The following is a 23788-nucleotide window of genomic DNA, read 5'->3' as shown; positions in this document are numbered from 1 at the left end:
TCCGGGTTACGCAGATGACGTTCCCTGGGTGACGTCAATGGCGGGAAAGTTTGTAGACAGCTAAGCAGAGAGAGTGCGCGGCTGGAGAGACAGAGCCGGCGGGGTGCAGTGAGAGCTGGGCTTGCACAACACCCTGTAAGCCCCGTGTGTGGGTGTGACTGCTGGTCTCCATGTGTTATGTGTGTGGTGCTAAGCTGTTAGAACTACAAGTCCCAGCATGCTCTGGCACTTCTGGTTCCACAACACCCATATGTTGGCAGTGTTCTAGAATGGAATGTTGTGTTACCTGTGGAACTCTCATGGTCTTGTGTCTTATTGAGGTTCTATATTACGTGTAGCTCTTACTTTATGGCACTTCTGCTGTTACTAGATTTTCTTCTCCTTTTTCTTCATACAGGATAATTATGATTAATATGATTGTGGTCTGTTAAACTCCATCCAGGCAGATTTTATCTGTATACAGATTTTTTTTTTAACTGACTACATTTTTATTGAAATTTTACAACAAAGGAGCAAAGTACGGTAGTTTACATCAGTGGCTGTATTCAGATTTTAAACAAAACCTCACCCCCCTTTGCCATTTGAACACTTTGATCTTTTTAAATTTGTATCTTAAATTTGTTTACTACTAGACTGTGAAGTTGCTGCAAATGCACCAGTGCCAGTGATGTTAGTGAATTATTCATCTCGGTGTCTAATCTGTTGATAGGTTAGATATTAGGGGGTAAATGTATCAAGCTGAGAGTTTTTCAGCGGGTTTGAAAAACCAATCAGATTCTAGCTATCATTTATTTAGTACATTCTACAAAATGATAGCTAGAATCTGATTGGTTGCTATAGGTAACAGCTCCACTTTTTAAACTCGCCGAAAAACTCTCAGCTTGATACATTTACCCCTAGATTTGGGTTAGTTTGCATTTCATAACCCTTAACTGTCCCCAGTTGCCCCAGACATCTTTCTGTCATTCCAAAAATTTCCTCTGGCTTTTTGGTATAAAGCAGATGGTAATACTTCACTGGCTTACTGATATGTTCCGTAGCGTTGAATATTGGGGTTTTTTTGTCTTTGATTTATAGCGTTTTAGTGCTTTTAGCACTGTATGATGAGATTCATTTTATGTGAATTCATATCTAGAATTTATTTTGCTTATGTGCTTAATACTTAAACATTGTCTTTAGCAAATTTGAATTTGTTGTTTGGGGTTTTGTTTGTTTCATATACAGTTTTCCTTTGTTTTTTAATACAAGTCTTCCTGCATGCAGAAATCATGACCAGGTATACACAACTGAAAAGATACCGACGGTACAGCTGGTATGGGAGACCTGTTATAAAGGACCGAAAAGTTCTGCATCTTCATTATGGGTAACTATAAACTTTAGCTTTTTTGAACTTTTTCCCTCCTGCCTTTATCTCCTGTTTTTGCGTTAATGGTCCTCAGTTTTGTAGTGGACATTGCTAGAGCAACCTGTAGCTTATTAGGCCATTGTAATGTTCATGGCTTCACTGATTATTTTGAGACGAGTGTACTTATATTTTGGGAGGCAGTGAACCGTCCACTCGTTTGATTGCATGAGAAGGGACGGGGTTACATGCAGTGTCATGGAGTGAGTAGGGGAATGCAAATTAGCTGTAGGGTAAAAGTTGAGCAATACAGGAAGGAGCAGAGTTAACCCAGTGGCATTGAGTAGTGTGAAATGCCATTTTCTTTTTTTTGTTGTTTTTTTTTTATGCACTTGACTTTTTAATCTTGCCTAGGTCTTGAATTGCCTGAACAGGTCATGTTGACAAATTTATTGGGAGATGAATGATAGATAATTCAAAAAGTAAATTCAGCATTGCAAAATGTAGTGTTTTGGTATGTAAATGGTACTGGAGCATGTATTGAGTTGCAAGTTGCTGAATGTTAGTGTCCTCTGCATCCAAGCTACCCCCCTGTATTCTACTGCTTGACCAAATGGGTTACTAGATCAAAACTGAATGAAATAGAAAACTTTTTTCTTTTCTTCTGAGGAAGGATAATACATATATAATCTTACCTAATGTATCCAATTGTGAATTTCTGTTTTAGGGGACTTGTTATGCGATCCAATAGCAGTGAGGCCACAATATCTCCTGGGGACTTTGTGTTGATTGAAGGTGATGATGAAGAAAGACCCTTTGTAGCAAAACTTAAAGCACTTTACGATGATGGTAAGAAACGCAATGTGGACATAATAAGATTCTTTCCACCTTTTGATGACCCCCTTCTGAATAAAACATGTTTGGCTTCTAGGTGCTGAAAAGCACTCCAGCAAACACGCCATTGTAGATTGGTTTTTACGGTATGAAGAAGTTCCCAGTAGAAAGAGGAAGCTGCTTGGAAGAGATCCTCACCCCCAGGAGATCTTCGTATATGACGTCCCAATGTGTGAAAATGACATTGATGCAGAGACCATTATTGGAACTGTTCAGGTACCAACAAACAAATTGCCTTGTAATGTTATTTGTAATTGGGGTTAATTTTCACTTTGTCTATAAATGTTAATCAAAGTGTGTAGGTGTAATGCATTCTACACAGACCTTCTTATTACTTGGTGCTTTGAGTGATACCTACCTTAGTGAATTCTATTAAATATCCTTAATATACCACAGTGGAGCAGTGCTCCATAATGGACAGTTTATGATACAATGAACATTTCTTGCTTGACATTAACTAAACAGGAACTATTGTCTACCAGTGGCTTAAGCACAGAAGAGACAGCTGTTTTGTCATCAGAATTGATGATCATGACCACAGCTTTGATTCCCTAGGATCACTGGTTTCTAGTGGATGCTGTATTGTTATGAATGTTGATGGAGCCCACAGAATGGTTGTGTTCAACAGAGTGTGCAGCATCTTGAACTATGTCATAGATTTACTCTGCAAGGATAGCCATGTAATACATTTAGACAGGCCCGGCGCTCCCATTAGGCAACCTTAGGCAGTTGCCTAGGGCGCCGGGACCTGCAGGGCGCCGCTGACTAGATTTTGTAATCTTTAATGTAATTAAAGTGCAGTATAATCCCTATAATTAGTGTAAGATGTAGTGTATGGAAGAGGCATAAGTAAATACATTTTTGGTTTAGAGCTTGGTGTACAGTAACCTGGATTTCCTCTCTAGGTATCACAGTTACGGCCTGATGATCTCTTCCCAGCTGTAAAGAAGTCTGGAGATGTCCTGTTTGTGAAGTTGTCATGGGACGGAAAAAAATTCAAACCATTAACTTCTGTTTTTTGTCAACAAAATAGAGACAGCCGAGTAAAGGCTTTTTCTAATAACTCCCTGCCAAAGCCCCAATTTTGCTCCTTGGACGGAGACACGGACGAGACCAGAAAAGTCACTCGTAGCGCAACCAAGGCACCGAGAAATGACACTGAAATAGAATCCCGACATTCGACCTCAAAGAGCTCCCATTCCAAGGAGAGAGGCGTGCAGAGAGTACCCAATGGAACAGGCACCCCCGGAGCCAGAAAGAAACTGCAGCTTAACAGTATGTACCTTTCTGCTTTATTTTGTGACTTTGGTGGTTCTAATGTCAGAAGTAGAGGAAATTAAGAGTTAAAAAAAAAAAAAAAAGTAAAAAAATAGTTTGCAAAACTAATCATAATTGACCCTTTTCATATGTGTGGTCTGGTCTCGTTAATCCATTAGAATGACTAGGTTAATCAGTTGGCAGTATCGCTACCTGATGCAGCCTCACAATAGAGGCAGCTGTTTTTTGGGTTCAACCAATAGTTGTGAGAATTCAGTCTGACCAGGAACCAGTGATATCATGATGTATTAATGTTACTTTGGGTCACACAACAGCTGCCTTCACTTTCCAGCAGACATCTGGCCTATCGCTGTAGATTTGCTTGTTTTGTGTTTTCGTTTTTAATTCTTGTATTCTTAGACTTTGCCTTTTTGTTTAATTCTTTGCTCCTAAAGCTCTGTTTTTAAGAAAACTTGTAGACTTTATGTATACTTATGAAAAACTGTAAAATAAAATGTATGTCCTTTTGCTAGCCTGGTTTTATATAACCTGCATAGGTCATTGTTACTTCTGTAGTCCATGATGAGGTTTGTAGTGAAATCTGTCCAGATAGCAATGTCCTATAAAGAGGCAACAGAGTAACAACCTAGATAAAAACAAAGCCTGGTAGAGTTTTTGTTTTCAAATGCAGTGTTCAGTTGTAACCAATATTATAGATCTTGTACTGTAGGGTAGCTTATAAAGGGAATCTACAATGTGAAAGAATCAAGTGAAGTTGAGTATTCATTTATTAGGAACATTTTTATAGAGAATAGTCAGGGCCGGTGCTAGGGTCCATGGCGCCCTAGGCATTTTGAAAAAATCGGCGCCTCACCCCGTCTTTCCTTACCTTGTCACACCACCGCCTCCTCTCTGCTCCGTCTCCTTCCCTCCACTCACTGACACTAGTGAGTGGTGGGGAGGAGACGGAGCAGAGAGGCGGCGGTGGTGAGCAATAGCCTCTCCCCCCTCCCCCGTGCATCTGAATGCTGTGCGGCGGCCGTGACAGGTATGGTCAGCGGTCGCCGCACAGTTTTAAAGTAATTTACATTCTTGTGGTGCCCTCCAGAGCCCGGCGCCCTAGGCAAGTGCCTAACCTTGCCTAATGGGAGTGCCGGGCCTGAGAATAGTGCCATGTTTAATATATTGTTTTTAGATGTAGATGTATAGCTAATAATTTATTATTCAGCAAAGTAAATGGCGGCCATGGAACAATTATAAACCATTTTGGCTCTTTTTTATTTACAAATATCTTTTGAAACTTTACATTGCATAGCTATGTTCAACACACAAAACATACAGCTATGTGAATGTACACCATCCTGCAAATCTCATGTGGCCAAAAACCTATAACCTTTTATTTAGTCATTATTTAGTTAACAAAAAATAAGCTATTGTGAAAAGAGAAGTCACACTTCATGTTCTATACAGTAATTTGTAACAGGTGCTGCTAATCAGGCGCACTTCATGATTTGATCATCTGGAAGTGCTACCACCGCTAATAGAATAACCTTGGGCAGTTCAGTAAAGGATTATAGGGCAATTTTCCAACCAATGTTGAGGGCCATCATACTACAGTAAGAAACATTCTTTACAACTGGAGACCAATGAACACCGTTGCCAATTTTCCCAGGAGCGATCAGTCCAACTAATTCACCCAAAAGTCAGACTGCATGATGCTCTGAGAAATCGCAGAGAGGCCAAAATGTACGTGTTAAAGTTAACGACTCTACCATCAGAAAAGCTGAACAAGTATGTCTATCACGGAATGGATAGCCAAACGAAAGCATCGTCTCTCCAAACCAAAAAATCCTTTGCGGTATATTACAAAACACAATATTAATGTCCTCTGGACAGCAAGACCAAAGAGTGTTTGTTTGGTCATAATGCTCCATACAGATTATATCTGCACAAGAACCTCAGATCGGCCATCGAGTATGATGGTGTGGGGACGATGACATGATTTTTCTGCAGCCACAGGACTTGGGCTCTTTGAAATCATTCTGTCTATAGGAAAATGTGAGGTCAACTGAAGCTTTGGCTGAAACTGAATCCTTCAACAGATTAAAAACGCCAGCAGATCTACAAGTGAACGGCTGAAAAGCATCAATGTTGTGGAATGGCAAGGCTTGGCCAAGTCAAAATCCAGACCTCAACCTCCTAGAGATGCTGTGACAGGACCTTAAGAGCTTTGCTTAAACGAATGCCCTCAAACATCCGTGAACTGAAGCACTGTGCTACAATTCTTCAAATATGGCATCTTCGTGTATGACTTTGTTTTGTTGAGTAAATGTCAAAGTAAAATCTGTTATGGGTTCTTTGTTACATGAGATTAGATATTATTATATAATTTTAGGACACCTGATTAGTGTCTGGAGAGTTTGTAATCTAAATATGCTGTGTAACCGTACCCCAAAAAGTTGTGTGTGTTGTGCCACCATTGTGTTGATGTGGACAGTTACTGCTGCTACCTGCTTAGATCACTGCTGTAAGATAACACACAGAACATGAAGATAAAAGATGGGAGCAGAGTAACACCTGGGTCTATGCTCTTCTTTACATGTAGATAGTGGTTTTGGATGTCAATAGGAATTTTGTGAGTGTTTACATTAATATCCTTTCTTTAGGTCCACCAAAATCTCGAAATACCCTGATGACTGAGGACGACACCTTTCTGGATGACTTTAAGGCTCTGGAACCAGCTGCTCCAAAGCGGAAAGTAGCTTTCTCTGGACTTCCTGACTCCCCTCCAAAAAAGACAGTAACTGAACAAGACTTGTCCCCGAATTCTCGCTTCATTCCTCTGAAACCTTTACATGATAAGCAGAGTACAAAGATCAGATTAAGGCTGACCCCACTAAGGCATGCACCATCCATGGAGCGTAAGCCAGATAAGACCCCGTAAGTATGGTGTCCGCAAGGCAATCTTTTAGGAACCCAAATATACCATTGACACTGGCCTGGTAACCGCATTCAGCATATAGAACACAGCAGGAACATTCATCGCAGTTCCTGCAGGTGTCTACTGTTAATACAGGTGTCTACTGTTAATACAGGTGTCTACTGTTAATACAGGTGTCTACTGTTAATACAGGTGTCTGTGTAAGACCCTGGTCAAACCAAAATGCTGGAAAAAGAGGCAATGATTTTTTTTCCAGCATTTTGGTCTGACCCATGTTTTACACCATTTCCTATGTAATAGAATAGTGTTCGAACTAAGAACAAATTTCCCTATGTCTGACATTATTGGGGGCTTTTCTGATTATAGGGATTGGTTGTGTTTAACACCTAAGAACCAGGGGCCTGATTCATTAAGGATGTAAGATGCCAATACAGATCAACCTAATCTGACTACCAAGACAGTCTGGGCCAATCAAGGGTGACTAACAATATAAAGAAAGGGCAACAAGGCCCTGTGTACACCTCATGCAGGGCACTTGGGTTTGGGGTGGTTTTGTTTCATACCTGGGGCCTGATTCATTAAGGACCTTAAATGAAGAGGATCCTTATTTCAGTCTCCTGGACAAAACCATGTTACAATGCAAGGGGTGCAAATGAGTGTTCTGTTTTGCACATAAGTTAAATAGTGACTGTTTTTTCATGTAACACACAAATACTTGATAGCTTCTCCCTCCTGTCTCGCTACCTTCTCTTCTGCTCCAACCTCCATACACTTGCCTTGCCTGGAGCCTCTGAAGTCTTGGTACTACTCGTTTATTGTATTGTACTGTTACTCCCTGTACTGTCCATTGTTTGTATTGTGTACGGCGCTGCGGAAACCTTGTGGCACCTTATAAATAAACGATAATAATAATAGCTTATTTGTACACTGAAATTTAAAGTTGATATGTGTGTGTTACATGAGTGCCCCCCCAATGTGTTTATCCACGGGAAACCCCAAAAATGTGCATTCCAAAATCCAGACGGCTACTGAAAGCAGCAGTAGTGTGTAAGGTAACACAAGACAATGGTTTATTACCTGTTTACATGCATTTTATGCATGTAAAATGCATGTTATAAATACCAGTGGGTTTGAGCCCTAAATGACCAGTTAACAAAATTATGGTAAAGTTAAGAATATATATATATATATATATATATATATATATATATATATATATATATATATATATATATATATATATATATATATATATATATATATATATATATATATATAAAATGTGGATGTGATCAGTCAACCTAGAATATTATCTAAACATATTTTTTTGTCTTCACAACTATGTGGCTGTTACTAATTTTAAAGTGTTCACGTTTTCCATGGAATCTTGTATGTTTTTTATATAGACACAGATATTACCTTCCGGGTAATGACCGCAGTGTGGCAGTATGTGTATTCCTGTAGATTTCTCATATTAACCTTGTTCTTAGTGTGGAAGGAAACAGAAGAAAACTGTCTGACACGGAGGAGAAACCAACCTACAAGTGTAAAACGCCACAAAAACAGGAACCAACGCCGAAGAAAGGCACCAGCTCTTCCAGAAGGTAATGTTACGTATGGGTGAGAGACCACAGACTCCTCTTCTCTTAATTTGTATTTATTTTATGCTCGTCTGGTATTGGCAGACGCTCTGTTTATAATCAATTAACCCTTTCAAGACCTTAGGAGGCTTATACCTTTTTATTAGGGATGTGCAGCGGCCACTTTTGGTGTCTCGTGTTTTGGATTCGGATTTGCTTGAGGTTTTGGGTTCGGATTTGTTTCGCAAAACACCTGACGAAAGGTTTTGGTTCGGATTTAAGGTTTTGGATTCAGATTTATTTTGAAGAAAGCATAAAAAGTGCTAAAAACCAGTTTTGTGTTTTGTTTTTTTTCACTCTTACGCTATTATTAACCTCAATAACAATCATTTCCACTAATTTCCAGTCTATTCTGAACACCTCACAATATTGTTTTTAGGCCAAAAGGTTGCACCGAGGTAGCTTGAGCACATAATGCCAAAAAAAGAGGTACAAGATGGAATTGTTCTGGGCCCTCCCTCCCACCCCTCACGAGATTCGACGCGAGACTTGGACGACAGAGCCTCGTTTTCAATTTTTTGCCCGCCGGAAATATCCGAACAGTGCTCGGATCCCGTTCGGATCCGCACTGTTCGGGTGGGCTCGGATTAGCGGAATCCGAGCCCGCTCATCTCTACTTTTTATGGCTAAATTTCAAGGCTATAGTTTAGACAAGTAATTACTATTTTAATTCTACCAAAAAAACAAGTTTTTTGTTTTGTGTATTTTGTTGGGGGAGTACACTACATGGGGACTACACTACTAAATGTTAATTGCCGATTTTTATACATTCGTCAAACTTATGTAGTATCCTGGGAATCACTATAATCTTTGTGTGCTTTCAATTATATGCTTGTTACAGGTCTACAGAAAAGCAGGACACTGGAGACCCACAGACTCCTCGTTCACGCAGGAAGTCAGCCCAGGCGTCTGCTAGTCTGATCTGCAAGCAGATGAAGTAAGGAACACTCTGAAACATGTACAGTGTGACGAGCCTAAATTAGTATTTTAAAGAGACAGATATAGATATAGATATATATATATATATATAGATAGATAGATAGATAGATATTTTATTTTACACACCACATTGTATGCTGCTGTATAGTCACTTAGAAAATGCAAGGTGTTGATTGAAGCTCCTTCAGCTGTCACATTTTCAGTTCCTTAAAGACCCTTCCACAGCCTATACTGACGCAACCTACCCCCCCCCCCTGTAATGTCATACAACTTTTACCGTTGGGTCACACCCTCCAGCTATAATATAAAATTAATGCATTTCAATAAGATTAGTAGGAGAGCTCTGGGAGAGAAAATATGGGAAGAGAAGCTAATTAATGTCACTTATATTAAAGGCTGATCTGTACAAGCAGACTTTCTATTATCCATATACTTTCTTTCCTATGCTCTCACCCAGATATGTATGTAAATACATTTTTTTTACTTTAAATCAAAAATCTTGGGGACACATAAGCTATAACCACGCGTTTAACTCTTACATTCTACTAAATCCAGCTAACTGGCTGAGTTATTCCTTTAAATAATTGCATCTGCTTTTCCAGGTTTCTAGCACAGGATGATCTAGAAGAGATAGATGAAGATGATGACTTTACAGAGCCTGCTGTGTTCAGTAGCAGTGACGATGATGACGAGGGTGAAGCAGAAAGTGAGGAAGAAAAGTCTCCCAAGAGAGTAGCGAAAAAAGGGGCGACACCCAGGACCCCAACTTCTTCCCGCAAGTCCTCAGCAAGGACACCAAATAAAACTGTGAGTGCACAACATCCTGTAAATTCTCTGAGACCGTTGTTCTGATGTGCATTACAGATGTGAATAAACAGTACATCTGTTTCTTTCATGGGTTACTTCAGCTGTAACTCCTTCTAGACCGACACAGATTAACATATTGTAAACGCTATGTGCAGTTTAGTGGGTAAAGACGGCTCTGATGACACATATAAGCGATGTATCTCTCCTGCATGTCTGTAATGATAACTCCAATCATCTAGCAATGTCTGGTATATCAGCTGCTGTTAGATCCATGTTATGCTGAATCTACCAATGCTGGCAATTGGAGAGACCTGATGATTGAACAAATCTTTTTTTTTTTTTTTTTTTAAAAATGGACCTTTTGTTTCTAGGCCCTACTTTGGCATTTTATCTTTTATAATAAAAGTACACATATTTGACCAAGTTCGTGGAACCTTGGACAACTTGTTCTCCCACGTATAGTGATACCAAAGTAATTATAAGAGAGGCCAAACGTATTCCTCTATTTTTATGTTAAGAAAGCGCTAACTGTTTCAAGAGGAGGAAAAAATAAAATACACTATGGTACACAGTAGGTCAAATACTAATTTATTTAACCGATAAATAGCAAAACATTAAAATGTGCAGTGTTATAAATTGCCCCCATATATGTCTGTCTTTATCCCGCCCGTTACATTGTACATCATTTTAATATTGACGATTGATAATTTCTTTATGCTCAAAGGTCTTGCTCTGCTGACACCTATAGCTCATTATCTATATTGCGATAGTGTTGTATAGTATAGCATAATGGACTATCGTAGTACATTCTTATCAGCCAGGTATATCGGGGGATCAGTCTTGCCTACCCTTCAGTCTTTGAGTGACAAAGTGCTTGCACAAACTCTGATTGATTAATTTATTGTATGTGTGTATGTTAGGGAATTTAGACTGTAAGCTCCAATGGGGCAGGGACTGATGTGAGTTCTCTGTACAGCGCTGCGAAATTGGTGGCGCTATATAAATAGATGATTGTATTTTATATTGTCTGAAGATGTCTGGCAAATCAAAGGCTATCCAGATAATTCTCACATTATCCATAACCCACTAATAATGTGATTCATTAGCCAATTATTTTACATGTATCTTGATGTTGTTTCTCAGTCACTATGTCTTGCTGTGCTTTTTAGTAATAATTGTTTCATTCCACCAGCCACTCTCCAAAGCTGCTCATGTTGGAACACCCAAAATTCCAGAACGGAACCAGCCTGTACAGAAGCCTACCAATGTTCTGGAGGAGGCCCGCATCAGGTGAGGCAACTCTCTTCTACTTTGCTTCTCGGCCTTTTGACTAAGATCAGGTGTAGATGCCCATGTACACAGTGGGGTTTAAAGGTGCCCCCTGTAGGCAGTGGCGGTCACCTAGCCCTTTGGCCAAGAGGCCAGCTGCTTGAAGCCCGAGGTGCTATGTGCCCCTGGTGCTGCCCTACTTGGGGGGTACCCGAAAATGCACATGGTGGCGGTAACCACCTTTGCACAGAGTAAGGCACTTACCACTATATGCACTTTGATTTTTAAGCAGCACCACCTTCCTTTGTCCTAGCCTTATGCCCATGTGCATATTTCTGGCTGATGGCTGGTGTCTTTATGGCATCTATTTATTAACACCAGTACTTATAAAACACACAGCACTTTATTGCACAAATTGGATTTTGTTGCACGAATGGGGTTTGAGGATAGACCATTATGGGCTACCCTCTCCCTTGTTCTCGGGGGCTCCCTCCTTGTGGGGGCAGCTGAAGAACCAGTCCCATGGGGAGAAGCTTCGGACAACCTCTGGGTAATGAGAACTGCCCAAGTCTTGTGACTGAGGTGGTCTTGAAAACCCTTGCCCCCCCTCCGCGCTAATAAGCCTTACGGCTCCTGGGGTCGGGGATGTAAAGCTCCCCCCTCCTCCTAGCCTTGACGAAAAGGGGCCTGAAGACCCTTGTCTCCTTAAGAGGCCTTATGGCTCTGGAAGATGGGGAAGAACAGGACCCTTTGCCTTTGCACTGCACCTCTGATTTCAATTTTAAAAAAACAAAAGCCTTTGTTCTATTGTATGATCGGTGTGAATATGCAACACATAACATTTCTGTCCAACATAGTTCATTGTACATGTAGTCTGGAAGTATGGCATAATCAGAGCCCCCCATGGTGAGGAGGATGCGCTGACTAACGCCTCACTAAGCAAGCCCAGTCTGTTGTATGACAGTGGTAGTGTTGTGTGATTAGAGATGAAGGGCACGATTGAGGCACAGGGTGAGGTACCTGACCGTTGTAAGAATATTTTAAAATTTCTTATGTCTTCCTCTGCTACAATTGCATAAACTATTGAGGGTACCGTGCAAACCACAGCAGAACTCATTGGGGGGTATTCAATTGTTAGCGAGATCCCCGGAAAACGAGCGCTCTAAAAATATTAGCGTTAATACAGTAATTACTCGCTGAAATTCAGCGAGTAAACTACCGTATTAACGGTATTTACGCGCATATTAACGCTAATATATTTTGAGCGCTCGTTTTTCCGGGGATCTCGCTAACAATTGAATACCCCCCATTGTGTGCTCTTTTGTTTCGTTTTTGTTTTTTTTTTTCTCTCGTTTAAGTAAGGATTATTGAAACTTTACACAACAGCAGAGGGACACGATCATTTCTTGTACTTAATATTGAAATAAGATACAGTTGGACACAGGCATCTTATATAAAGTACTACGCACACAAAAAAATGAACAATGCCCAGCAGAAATACTATCCTCACACACACACTATACAGAAATGGAGAAAGGAAAACAGTCACAGAATAAAGTTATCCAGAAGTCCATAGTAGTGGGTAATTCTCCTTTTATATGATGTGTACTGTTCCTACCATGAAAATGAATCCATCTCTTCTGTGTGCAGGCTTCATGTCTCCGCTGTGCCAGAGTCTCTGCCCTGCAGGGAGCAGGAATACCAAGATGTGTATAACTTTGTGGAAAGTAAACTGCTGGATGGAACTGGGGGGTGAGTGAAATTACTGGGTGGTTGTGTATTACTGCTGGAAAATGACACTTAAATGATTCACGGCACCGTATGGTGCATGCTAATGTGATCCGTAGCGGTACCCCATTGTCACGTGTTTCAGGTCAGGCAATTAAAGAACAATGCAGTGCTACATTTTAGTTAGAGCCATAAAAAATAGAACATTAGGAGAGTTTCTGGAGTCCTTGATTTGAATCTCTGAGATGTAACGGTTTTGTTTTCATTCTCTCTTGCTAGCTGTTTAGATGTGTATCCCTCCATAATTTACATTAAAGCTTCTCTTGTTATAGGACATTACCTGGTGTCTAGTAAGTCATTTTGCAGAGCTCACCGTAGATTGCAATTGTTTGTCTCCACTTCCCAAAGACTTCCTGTCCATCTTATTTGTTCTGATGATCCTCTTGTAGGATGGTGTCATGGCCTTGTGACATTGGCAGCGTGGCCTGGTTCCGAAGGGACAAAGTATGGTAGAGAGTAGAAGTGTTGGCTGACACAAATCCCCTAAGTTTGCCCTCAATGCCCAGCCTTTACATTCCCCTGTATTAGGCACACAATGTTGGTTTGAGATATACACTTGGTAGCATTAATTGTAGCAAACAGTTTCCCTCATGACTCTCACTTCATTATTTTCTATTTTTATGGGTTCTAGATTCATTTAAACTATTGCAAAAGAAATGTCAGAGTAGAGGTCATTCATTGTAATGGCCTCATACACATTTGTATTTATAACTAGGTGCTTTACAATGCAATATTTCTCATCTACAAATGTAAGTTTTTCCATTCATTAAATTGAATGCGTTCCAGGTCATCGCATGATGTTTTCTGTGTTCACTTGAAAAAGCTTATAACAAGTGTCTAATGAAGCCCCTTATTGTGGAACCTGCAGATACGAATTGTTCCATACACTGGAAATGTCCTATAACTTGCTTTCCCTTTATGTCTGATCTAGACATATATCTCTGAAGTTGGACAACCAAATTGATTTTTACAGAACTGACAAACTCCTTTGTCAAACAGCTTTAGCTTACTGCCTTTTATATATGTTATCATCAGCTTTTTAAATATATCAACATAAACAAGCTATCCTTCTGATATGACCTTGCTGAAAAGCACAGAAGGACGCATAGACTATTTAGTAAAAACTTAAGGACAATATTTTCAAGGCTGTAAATTTGTCATCTGAAGTTCGTCTTTAAATCCTTTTTATATTATTATGTACTCTGTCTTCTGCTAAGATGTCGGCGGTAGCAGACAAGCTGATGACTCCAGCACTGGATGCTTATAAACCTTAGAGATTTATATTGGCAGTGTGTGCTTCCTAGGTGTATGTACATATCTGGTGTTCCGGGCACAGGGAAAACCGCCACCGTACATGAGGCAATGCGGAGTCTGCAGAGAGCTGCGGATGAAGATGAGCTGCCTTCTTTCCAGTACATTGAAATCAATGGCATGAAGCTGACGGATCCTCATCAAGCTTATGTGCAGGTCCTGAAGGTGAGAGGTTTTTGTAGCACTGCACAGCCCATTAAACCCAAATTAAAGGTTGACTCCTTATGACTGACATCTAAGTGTTACATTTTCTGACACCACAGCTGGATGTATTTTATGATATAAGAACATGATAAATGTGTTCTGCACATTATTTTCCACCAGCTTAGGATGCTGACCACTGCAAGCTGCGGCTGTCTCCTGGAGCATGGCAGGGGGTACTCGCACCAGATGTAGTTTAGCCTTCCCTGTCCTCAACACTGGTACCAATGATCCCTTTCTCACCCCAGGCGACCAGTGTTTGTTACTCATGGCTGCTGTCATGGACAGAAGGGTGGTGTTTAAGGAGCCCTGTGCCAAGGGTGGACAGAGGGGCCACAGAGTGATAGCTAAGGCTGCCTCCTTAAGTGTTGCGTCCAGCCCTGTGCCCACCTCTAATGCAGGAGGGTTAAAAGGCAGAGGAGGCATTTCTTTAATGCTTGTAAAGACACAGACCAGCCTATACTTTATCTCTGCCCTCCTGGGCTGCTGATTTACCAGTCAGGAGTAAGAGGAGCATTGGGTCAGATTTTCTTCCTGTGCCCTGCCTGACTGTGCCCCCTCCTCCTTTATATAACCCAGTGGCGGATCCAGGGGGGGGGCTATCGGGGCGATCGCGCCCCCCTAGCAGACACTTGCTGCCGACGGCTGCACAGTATGTGCAGGTCCGTCCAGCCGTGACAGGCAGGGACAGTGTTCTGTCCGGCTGCTCTGATTACACAATCGGAGCACCCAGGCAGCACACTGTCCCTGCCTGTCACGGCTGGACGGACCTGCACATACTGTGCAGCCGTCGGCAGCCTAAACTGTTAGAAAGGGGCGTGGCCTAAATCGCCCCGGGTACAGTCGTTTTCTAGATCCGCCCCTGATATAACCCACATCAATAGCTAATTAGTTTGTGATTCTGCAATAAATCAGATACAGTTACTGATGTGTATGTGAAACGCTCATACTGCTCTTACTACTTTCAGCTCTTGACTGGCCAGAAAGCAACTGCGGACCATGCTGCCGCCCTGCTGGAGAAGAGGTTCAGCACTCCTGCCTCAAAGAGGGAGACCACTGTATTACTGGTGGATGAAGTGAGCAAAATACATTGCAATACATTCAGGCAATAGATGCACATTACAAATAGGTTTTATACTTTAGAATAAATGTACAAAGAAGCCAAGTTTCAACTAAAAACAACTCCTTAAAAAAAAATATGGCTGCAAAAGTTTTAAACTCTGGGCTGAATTCCAGGGTTCTGTATAAAGGTGAATGTTGCTGACATGTTCTCTCCATTTCCCCTACAAGCTTAACACATTTAATTAAGAATCCTAATTTGCATCTAGCAATATTTTGTCAAGTATGTTGCCTTTTAAATAAACAGTACAGAAATAAAACCTGATAAAGCCTTTTCTAAAAAAAAATCAAATGGGGACACATCCCTGCAGGGATGTCCTGGCGTTCTCCAGTTTCAGAAGTTTGTCCCTGTTTATTTCCTATAACTGCCCCCTCTCCTGTAGTTAGAGAAATAGAATGTGATTGAACGTTAAGAGTAATTAATTTCTTTATCAAGTGTTCTCTAAGAATATATGTATTATAAAGTGAGTAAATAGAAGTGATGAAGGTTAGGTAGTTGGCAAGTTTCTCAATTTCTACCTTTAAAAAAAACCCCAACAAACAAACCAAAACCACTAATTCAGGACTACCACACACATCTACAGACTTAAATTGGTATATTTACTAAACTGGGTTTGAATAAGTGGAGATGTTGCCTATAGCAACCAATTAGATTCTAGTTATTTATTTAGTACATTCTACAAAATAACAGCTAGACTTTGGTTGCTATAGGCAACATCTCCACTTTTCCCAACCTGCAGTTTAGTAAATATACCCCATAGTCTATACTCCATAAGGTGATGTTAGAAGGTTGCACAGTCCAACTATCTCATCTAACCGTCATACTACTTACCTCTAGTTGGACCTGCTGTGGACCAGGAAGCAGAATGTCATGTACAGTTTGTTTGACTGGCCAACGCGGAAACAAGCAAAACTTATTGTCCTTGCCATTGCCAACACTATGGACCTGCCAGAGAGAATAATGATGAATCGGGTTGCCAGTAGACTGGTGAGAATTCCAAATATTTACTTTGTGCCTTCGATAATTACTCATGTGATGCAAAACAGGAAGTGATGACGTTTGTTAGTACGAACTTATGATTCTGGGTGAAAGGTTTCTTCACCAAATAGTTCTTATTGTATGATCACGTTCATACGTGGTATATCCCTTTTTGGGTATATTATTTTGTCTGCCTTTTGGTTTATTTTTGATCCTGCCTCCTGGTGGGTAGACCTGTACATGACGGTAAATCCACTGCATTGCAGAGCACAGACTACTTGGTGAACAAATTCCTCAGTACTATGAAGCTGCTAGACGCGTTTTATCATGGACAAATGGATGCAGTGTCTGTCATTGCAACTGGTCCATAAAATCAGCCTGAACAGGAAAAAGGCAACAGTTGGGGTTTACAGGAAAGATATGAATTACAATTATATGTAGGACGCTGAAACATGTCCCTTTATTTTCTTTTAAGCAAGGACCTTCAAAGTACAGCCTAAATGTTCCCTTAAATTATATTTTGTAACTTGTATGAAACTTTAGATAAAAACTTTGAAGTTATCAGTTGAAAACTAATTTGAGATTGAATAAGGTCTGGATTTTTCTTTAGCTACTGCGCTTTGTCTGAATTAAATAATGCAATAAGTTACTAATCTTTGTTAGTAATCACCGGTGTTTATCAAGAGACTACAGATGCTTTTATAGTCTTTTTTTTTTTTTTCTCCTATTTTTGTCTCCCTTGTGACAGACAACTGCTGTGTGGATACAATGCACTAAGCATAGCTTACCTGCATTGCATCATTGACCTTTTATTAGAAGAATTAAATTGGCCACACACTGAAATATTGAGCCGGCTGCACAATATCACAGTATATGTGGTCCAGAGATGCTTCACCTGATTTGTGATCATTCCAGTCATTGTCAAGCATTGCCCATCATTCCAGTTGGAAGGTGACTGCTGTCACACTGTGTGTGGTTATTTTATAACTGCACTAATAGGCACTTGTGTGATCTACGTCATCTGTTTTGAGCCAAACTGGACAGAGATCTTGATACTTGGGCTTACCTGCAGGATCAGCCGTTGTGTGGACAGCTTTAGCTAACAAAAGGACCCTTTAAATAAGTAAAGTAATTGCATAACCGATTTCAAGCTGTACAGTGGCCATGGCTCATGTGACAAACAGCTGTAGGGTCGGAGGTCATGCTGATAGACTGTAACGAGAACTACCAAAAGTAAGACCTGACTTTGGTAGAATAAGAGATTCTTACATCCTGGCATGTCAATAGTCGGCTGGAAGCAGCTGACATGACAGGTTATTATGCTGTAGATTTTTGCAGTGTAATTTCCAGCATTTTATGGTTTTTTTTCTTGTGTTCTGTGGGATAAATATATAATTATGCAATTTAGGTGAAATGTTTATTTTATTTTCTTTTAAAGGGTCTTACACGAATGTCATTTCAACCATATACACACAAACAGCTGCAACAGATCATCACCTCTAGGCTAAATCATGTCAAGGCGTTTGATGACGACGCTATCCAGCTCGTGTCCAGGAAGGTTGGTGCCAAAATGCTGTATATCGTATCCTTAATGCCTTCTTTAAGTAAATCAAGGTACAATATGAATGGGGGGGAGAGAAGAGATTATTGGGTAACGTAAGAAATATGGAATTACATCCCACAGATGGATATGTAGGAGTTTTAAAAGAGATGATGGCATTTAGCAATCAAAGCACTTGTTTTAAAGTACAATCATCCTTAAACAGCCTGGAAATTCTAGAAGTGTATATGTATTATATATAACTCCCCACTAAGGTGTAGTGGAGGAGATACTTGATTACTCTCTTGCATACATCGGAAGAACGGTTACTTATTACTTTATGCCCCTATTCTTCAGGTGGCGGCTCTGTCCGGTGACGCACGCCGCTGTCTGGACATCTGCCGCAGAGCCACCGAGATCTGCGAGTTCTCCAGCATGAAGAGCGAGTCCCCAGTGGTGAAAATGCCTCATGTCATAGAGGCTTTGGATGAAATGTTCTCTTCTCCCTATGTCATGGCTATTAGGTAAGTACAAGACAAAGATTAGTGATTCTCAGCCTGTACATAACCCCTGAAAATGGTGATAGGAGATGTATTCAAAAACTTTATAAACATTTTCACTCTGTCTCCTCACGAGCATATTTTTTCTGTTGGATTATGGAAATAACACCTTTGAGGGGGGGGGGGGGTGAAAGCCTATTTCTGTTTGATACTTCTGCTTTTCAGAATATATGCTAAGTGTAGCACCTAATGGGTAATGGTATAGCTGTTTCGGTCTGTTTGGCCAAATGAAGGAAAAATCGTATGCCTTACACTGATTGCTCTGCTGTAAATCTGCAGTACATACTGGTGAATTATATAAATCCATGCACATTGATGGGGGATTTATGATGCTGTTTTTACTGCTGCTACTAGTTACTCATACACATGATGATTAAGTTCATTCCCGATTTTTAGGTAGATTACTGGAGAAATTGTTAGGTTTATTTATGAAATCTAGGTAACATAAGGGATGTATGAACTTCGTTTTACATAGAGAAGATGTATTAGGTCATTATTTAGTTACGGCAGAAACGGCCCATTTGACAACTGTGCCTTTTAATACCATGCTTCTTATTGCTTTTCTAAATGTTTTCTTTGGGCTTAAAGATGAATATGAGCCCAGTCTCCTCTACACCCAGCTAATAGTCATCTGCAGCGGCTGATGCCTGCAGCTGTCACTTGTATACAGCCTGGGCCCAGGACAAGCTGAATGCATACGGAAAATGATGTTCCAGGGTTGGAATTAAGCCCAAAGAATACTAAACTGTAAAATGTAAATGTACTTAACATCCTTAAGCCATCCTTACCCACATGTTTAATTGGGTAATGCTAATTCATGCTATACTCAGGCTATTTCAATATTTAATGGTAAACCTTTCTCCCCAGGAACTCTTCTATGCTAGAGCAGGCGTTCCTTAAAGCTGTCATTGCGGAGTTTAGAAGGTCCGGACTTGAAGAGGCTACATTTCAGCAGGTGCATTTTTTATTTTTTTTTAATCATATTCAAGATGTAGATTGATTCAATTATCAGTGGTAAAATCTGACTCCTAGTAACATCACTGCCTCTGCATTGCCAAATATGCCATTGGTGCCAAAATGCCTAATCTGGGACTATAATCAGTTCATTGGCAGAATGAACTTTGCATAGTTAGTATATGTCTTAATCTTTACTCGCCAGCCCCCTCCCCAAACAGACAGAAGTGTGGCACCTCTGCAATTCTGGGGTACCCCCACCCCACCAGCACTGCACCTGACCCCTCCTCCCCCTGATGATAGCAGGACAGGAACCACTGGCTTGTACATGCCCTCCATCCATCTTATTGGTTTAATTGTTAATGATATGCATTAGATCTGAATTACACCAGCTTGTTAGAACTATTCATAAGTAGATGTAAATAGTAGCTTGTAGTAATAGTTTGTAATTTGTTTGATAAAACAAAAATGAGCAATGATTATGCTGGAAATGAACGTCCACTCGTGTTATAGTGGTTGTAGATCTTGTTCAGCTGTACTCATGACTGCTTATTACAGGTGTATCACCAGAACATCGCACTCTGTAGGATGGAAGGAGTGCAGCCTCCTTCTATGTCAGAAACCATGGCGGTATGTCTAAGGCTCGGAGCTTCTCGTCTTCTCTTGGTGGAGTCCAGCAGGAACGACTTGCAGTTGCGAGTGAGGATCAATGTCAGCCAGGATGATATTATGTATGCCCTCAAGGAGGACTGATCTAGCTCCACTTTAATTCACACTTGTGCTAAAGATCGAGGATGTGGTACAAGATATGACGTGCAGAATGTTATGTTCTGCAAATTATTATGTATATAGTATTTTAAATTTGTATGAACTATTTGTTGCTCAATTTTATTGTAAATTATAATAAAACTTTGTACATGTTTTAATTGTTTTGTTTTAAAATAAAATGTATGGTGTAAGTATGACTTGGTTTCTGTTCCTTTTAAAAGCACGCTAGCATTTTCTATGCATGTACTCTATATCAAACCTCCATATTTGGCTGGATTATAAACTCATCCCTAGTTATTCTCATGTCTGCAATTCAGGGAGCTATGTACTTGTGATGGAATGACTGAGTGAGTGTTTCAATAGGAAGGATTTGTCTGATTAAGGAATACTGCAATTGTAGGCTGTATCCTACCTGTCTGTGCAATGCCTGGGTTTACTGTAGCTGTGATCAGCTGATGCAGGATAAACCAAACATGGATTCTCCTCATTTCTCTAAATATCCATCTGCACCCTACAGGATTTAGTTGTTTTGTGCTGCTCTGTGCCAAGACAAGGTACTCTGTCCACCAGGATAGTTAGTGTAACTAGGCTCTTCAGCTTGTATTTCTGTGCATGGCAGCACAGTGGCTCAGTGGTTAGCACTTCTGCCTCACAGAGCTGGGGTCATGAGTTCAATTCCCGACCATGGCCTTATCTGTGTGGAGTTTGTATGTTCTCCATATGTTTGCGTGGGTTTCCTCCGGGTGCTAGTTTCCTCCCACACTCCAAAAACATGCTAGTAGGTTAATTGGCTGCTATCAAAATTGAACCTAGTCTGTGTCTGACTGTCTGTGTGTGTGTTAGGGAATTTAGACTGTAAACTCCAATGGGGCAGGAACTGATGTGAAGGAGTTCTCTGTACAGCGCTGCGGAATCAGTGGCGCTGTATAAATAAATAATAATGATGATGGTCTCCACACATCTGTACTGAACTGATAAACCCCCTCCTACTTGTTCTGATCTATCAGCCACGAAGGGTATGTCTGCTGTGATTGTGGCAGTGGTTAGGCCCACCTTCTGGTCTAGAGGTGTAGCGTCTGGCTGTGTCTGTGGACTCCGGATCAAACACCCCAGGTTATCCATTGGCTGGTGCATGTCCTGTCAGCACAGCAAGGGTTAATTGGCATGGTAGTTTTATATTCAATAAATTGTAGGATTGTTTTATAAGGAACTGCCATTATATACAATATCTGTGTCTCGGCTCCTTCATTACTTGTGGTAATGGCTAATACAATGTTTTCATTCTGACCATGTGCAGCCTCTTACAACATTCATGTCGTGTGTACAGTTGTTACTCTGACTGTTCAGCATTACTGTATATATGCACTGTGCAGCTGTTACACGGACTTCAGCATTACTGTTGGTCTGTTTACCATCACGGATTGAAATGGAAGACTACACCCCCTCACACACACTATTCTAAATCCACCAACACACCCTACATGTACAGTATAGAGATATAGCTAACTGAGCCAAAAAAACACCTCTCCGATTAAAATCCTGTTTTTCCCTGTGACCAATATATTAAAGTTTAATCCTGTTTTGCCCTGCCAGCCCATCTAGCAGCCCTCTGCTTCTGAGGAGGTAGATTATGGGTAGCACAGTAGTTAGCATTGCTAACTTGTATATTCTCCCCGTGTTTGTGCGGGTTTCCTCCCACACATTCCAAAACATACTAGTAAGTTAGCTGACTTATGACAAAAATGCACTGTAGTGTGTGAGACGGAATTTATACTGTAGAGACGGAAGCTAATGATTCCATACAATAGCATCTGCCACCCCCCTGCCACAATGTAAAGTGCTGCGGGTCCTATTGGGAGAAAGGTGCTAGATTTAAATGAATTACTCTAGATATACCGCAGTGTGCTTATAATTTTGCAATTAAAAATGAGAACTAGGTGTCCTTAAGTTGGCTCAGGCCCTAAAATCGACATATTTTCTTTCAGGTCTACTAATATAGTCAATATTTGTGCAACAGGAGCCTGAAATATGTGGAGGGAGAACACCTCCCAAATGGTTTAAGATTTTGGGTGCTAGAAAGAATGTTGTGGGAAATTCTGGATACACAGTGCCCAGGGGCAAACGCATGGTTTGTAGAGGGGGGTTTCCACACCACGCTGCCAGTGGGCGTGACCAGCATGCATGGGGACGTTGCTATATAGACAGTGCTTGGCTGCTCTTCAACTCTTCCTATCCCTATAATATACATGGGCAATGCTGCGTGCACTACTGTTAGGTGCTCTCCCTTTTCAAGCAGAGCCGTGTGAAGCGGGGGCAGGGTCCAGCCACCTCAATTATACAGTGCCCCAGGCTTGGAGGGGGGTTTCCAGGCATTAGGAAAACCATCCTCGGTTTGTCTATGGTGCCCTATATAATACCTATGGTGATATGTATTTATAGACACAAATCCAAAATATTGAATTGTAACTATTTCCCGTCACTAAAGATTAATTTATAAATACCAGAAAAGTAGGGATAAGGAAAGCTGCAATAGAGCAGCAATTAGGACCGTTTTAACTGCAGTTTGTTCATACTGAAAACATATCAGCAGCTCTGTCACAGTGAGTAACATCCCCCTGGGTGCAGTCTCTTACCTCCTTCCACCCCTGCGGGGACTGCACGGGTGTGAGGACTGTCACAGTGAGTAACATCCCCCTGGGTACAGTCTCTTACCTCCTTTCACCCCTCTGGGGACTGCACCGGTGTGAGGACTGTCACAGTGAGTAACATCCCCCTGGGTGCAGTCTCTTACCTCCTTCCACCCCTCCGGGGACTGCACCGGTGTGAGGACTGTCACAGTGAGTAACATCCCCCTGGGTACAGTCTCTTACCTCCTTTCACCCCTCTGGGGACTGCACCAGTGTGAGGACTGTCACAGTGAGTAACATCCCCCTGGGTACAGTCTCTTACCTCCTTTCACCCCTCTGGGGACTGCACCGGTGTGAGGACTGTCACAGTGAGTAACATCCCCCTGGGTACAGTCTCTTACCTCCTTCCACCCCTCCTGGGACTGCACGAGTGTGAGGACTGTCACAGTGAGTAACATCCCCCTGGGTGCAGTCTCTTACCTCCTTCCACCCCTCCGGGGACTGCACGGGTGTGAGGACTGTCACAGTGAGTAACATCCCCCTGGGTACAGTCTCTTACCTCCTTCCACCTCTCTGAGGACTGCACGGGTGTGAGGACTGTCACAGTGAGTAACATCCCCCTGGGTGCAGTCTCTTACCTCCTTCCACCCCTCTGGGGACTGCACGGGTGTGAGGACTGTCACAGTGAGTAACATCCCCCTGGGTACAGTCTCTTCTCTCCTTCCACCTCTCCGAGGACTGCACGGGTGTGAGGACTGTCACAGTGAGTAACATCCCCCTGGGTACAGTCTCTTACCTCCTTCCACCCCTCCGGGGACTGCACCGGTGTGAGGACTGTCACAGTGAGTAACA

The 23788-nt window shown here is 41.4% G+C and overlaps 1 protein-coding gene across 3 annotated transcripts; it reads left to right on the top strand.

Moving 5' to 3' along the window:
• The first annotated feature begins 19 nt into the window (after positions 1-19).
• Positions 20-20500, top strand: ORC1 (origin recognition complex subunit 1). 3 transcript variants are annotated; one of them, XM_075182093.1, is made up of 18 exons: positions 20-135; positions 1264-1363; positions 2070-2191; positions 2274-2452; positions 3142-3511; positions 6160-6433; positions 7925-8038; positions 8916-9011; positions 9616-9820; positions 11013-11110; positions 12740-12841; positions 14182-14353; positions 15358-15465; positions 16347-16496; positions 17926-18045; positions 18385-18551; positions 19455-19542; positions 20100-20500. In XM_075182093.1, the coding sequence occupies exons 2-18, from the start codon at positions 1269-1271 to the stop codon at positions 20292-20294; spliced, it is 2655 nt and encodes an 884-aa protein (XP_075038194.1). In that variant the 5' UTR covers positions 20-135; positions 1264-1268; the 3' UTR covers positions 20295-20500. The 3 variants fall into 3 exon arrangements, with proteins under 3 accessions (XP_075038194.1, XP_075038195.1, XP_075038196.1); XM_075182094.1 differs by having other exon boundaries at positions 1249-1363; XM_075182095.1 differs by lacking the exon at positions 20-135 and adding an exon at positions 262-320.
• The last annotated feature ends 3288 nt before the right edge of the window (positions 20501-23788 follow it).

Source organism: Mixophyes fleayi, chromosome 8 (genome assembly GCF_038048845.1).
Source record: "Mixophyes fleayi isolate aMixFle1 chromosome 8, aMixFle1.hap1, whole genome shotgun sequence".
Taxonomy (NCBI): Eukaryota; Metazoa; Chordata; class Amphibia; order Anura; family Limnodynastidae; genus Mixophyes; species Mixophyes fleayi.
Note: the sequence above shows the minus strand (reverse complement) of the source record. Positions and strands in the feature narration are given on the sequence as shown.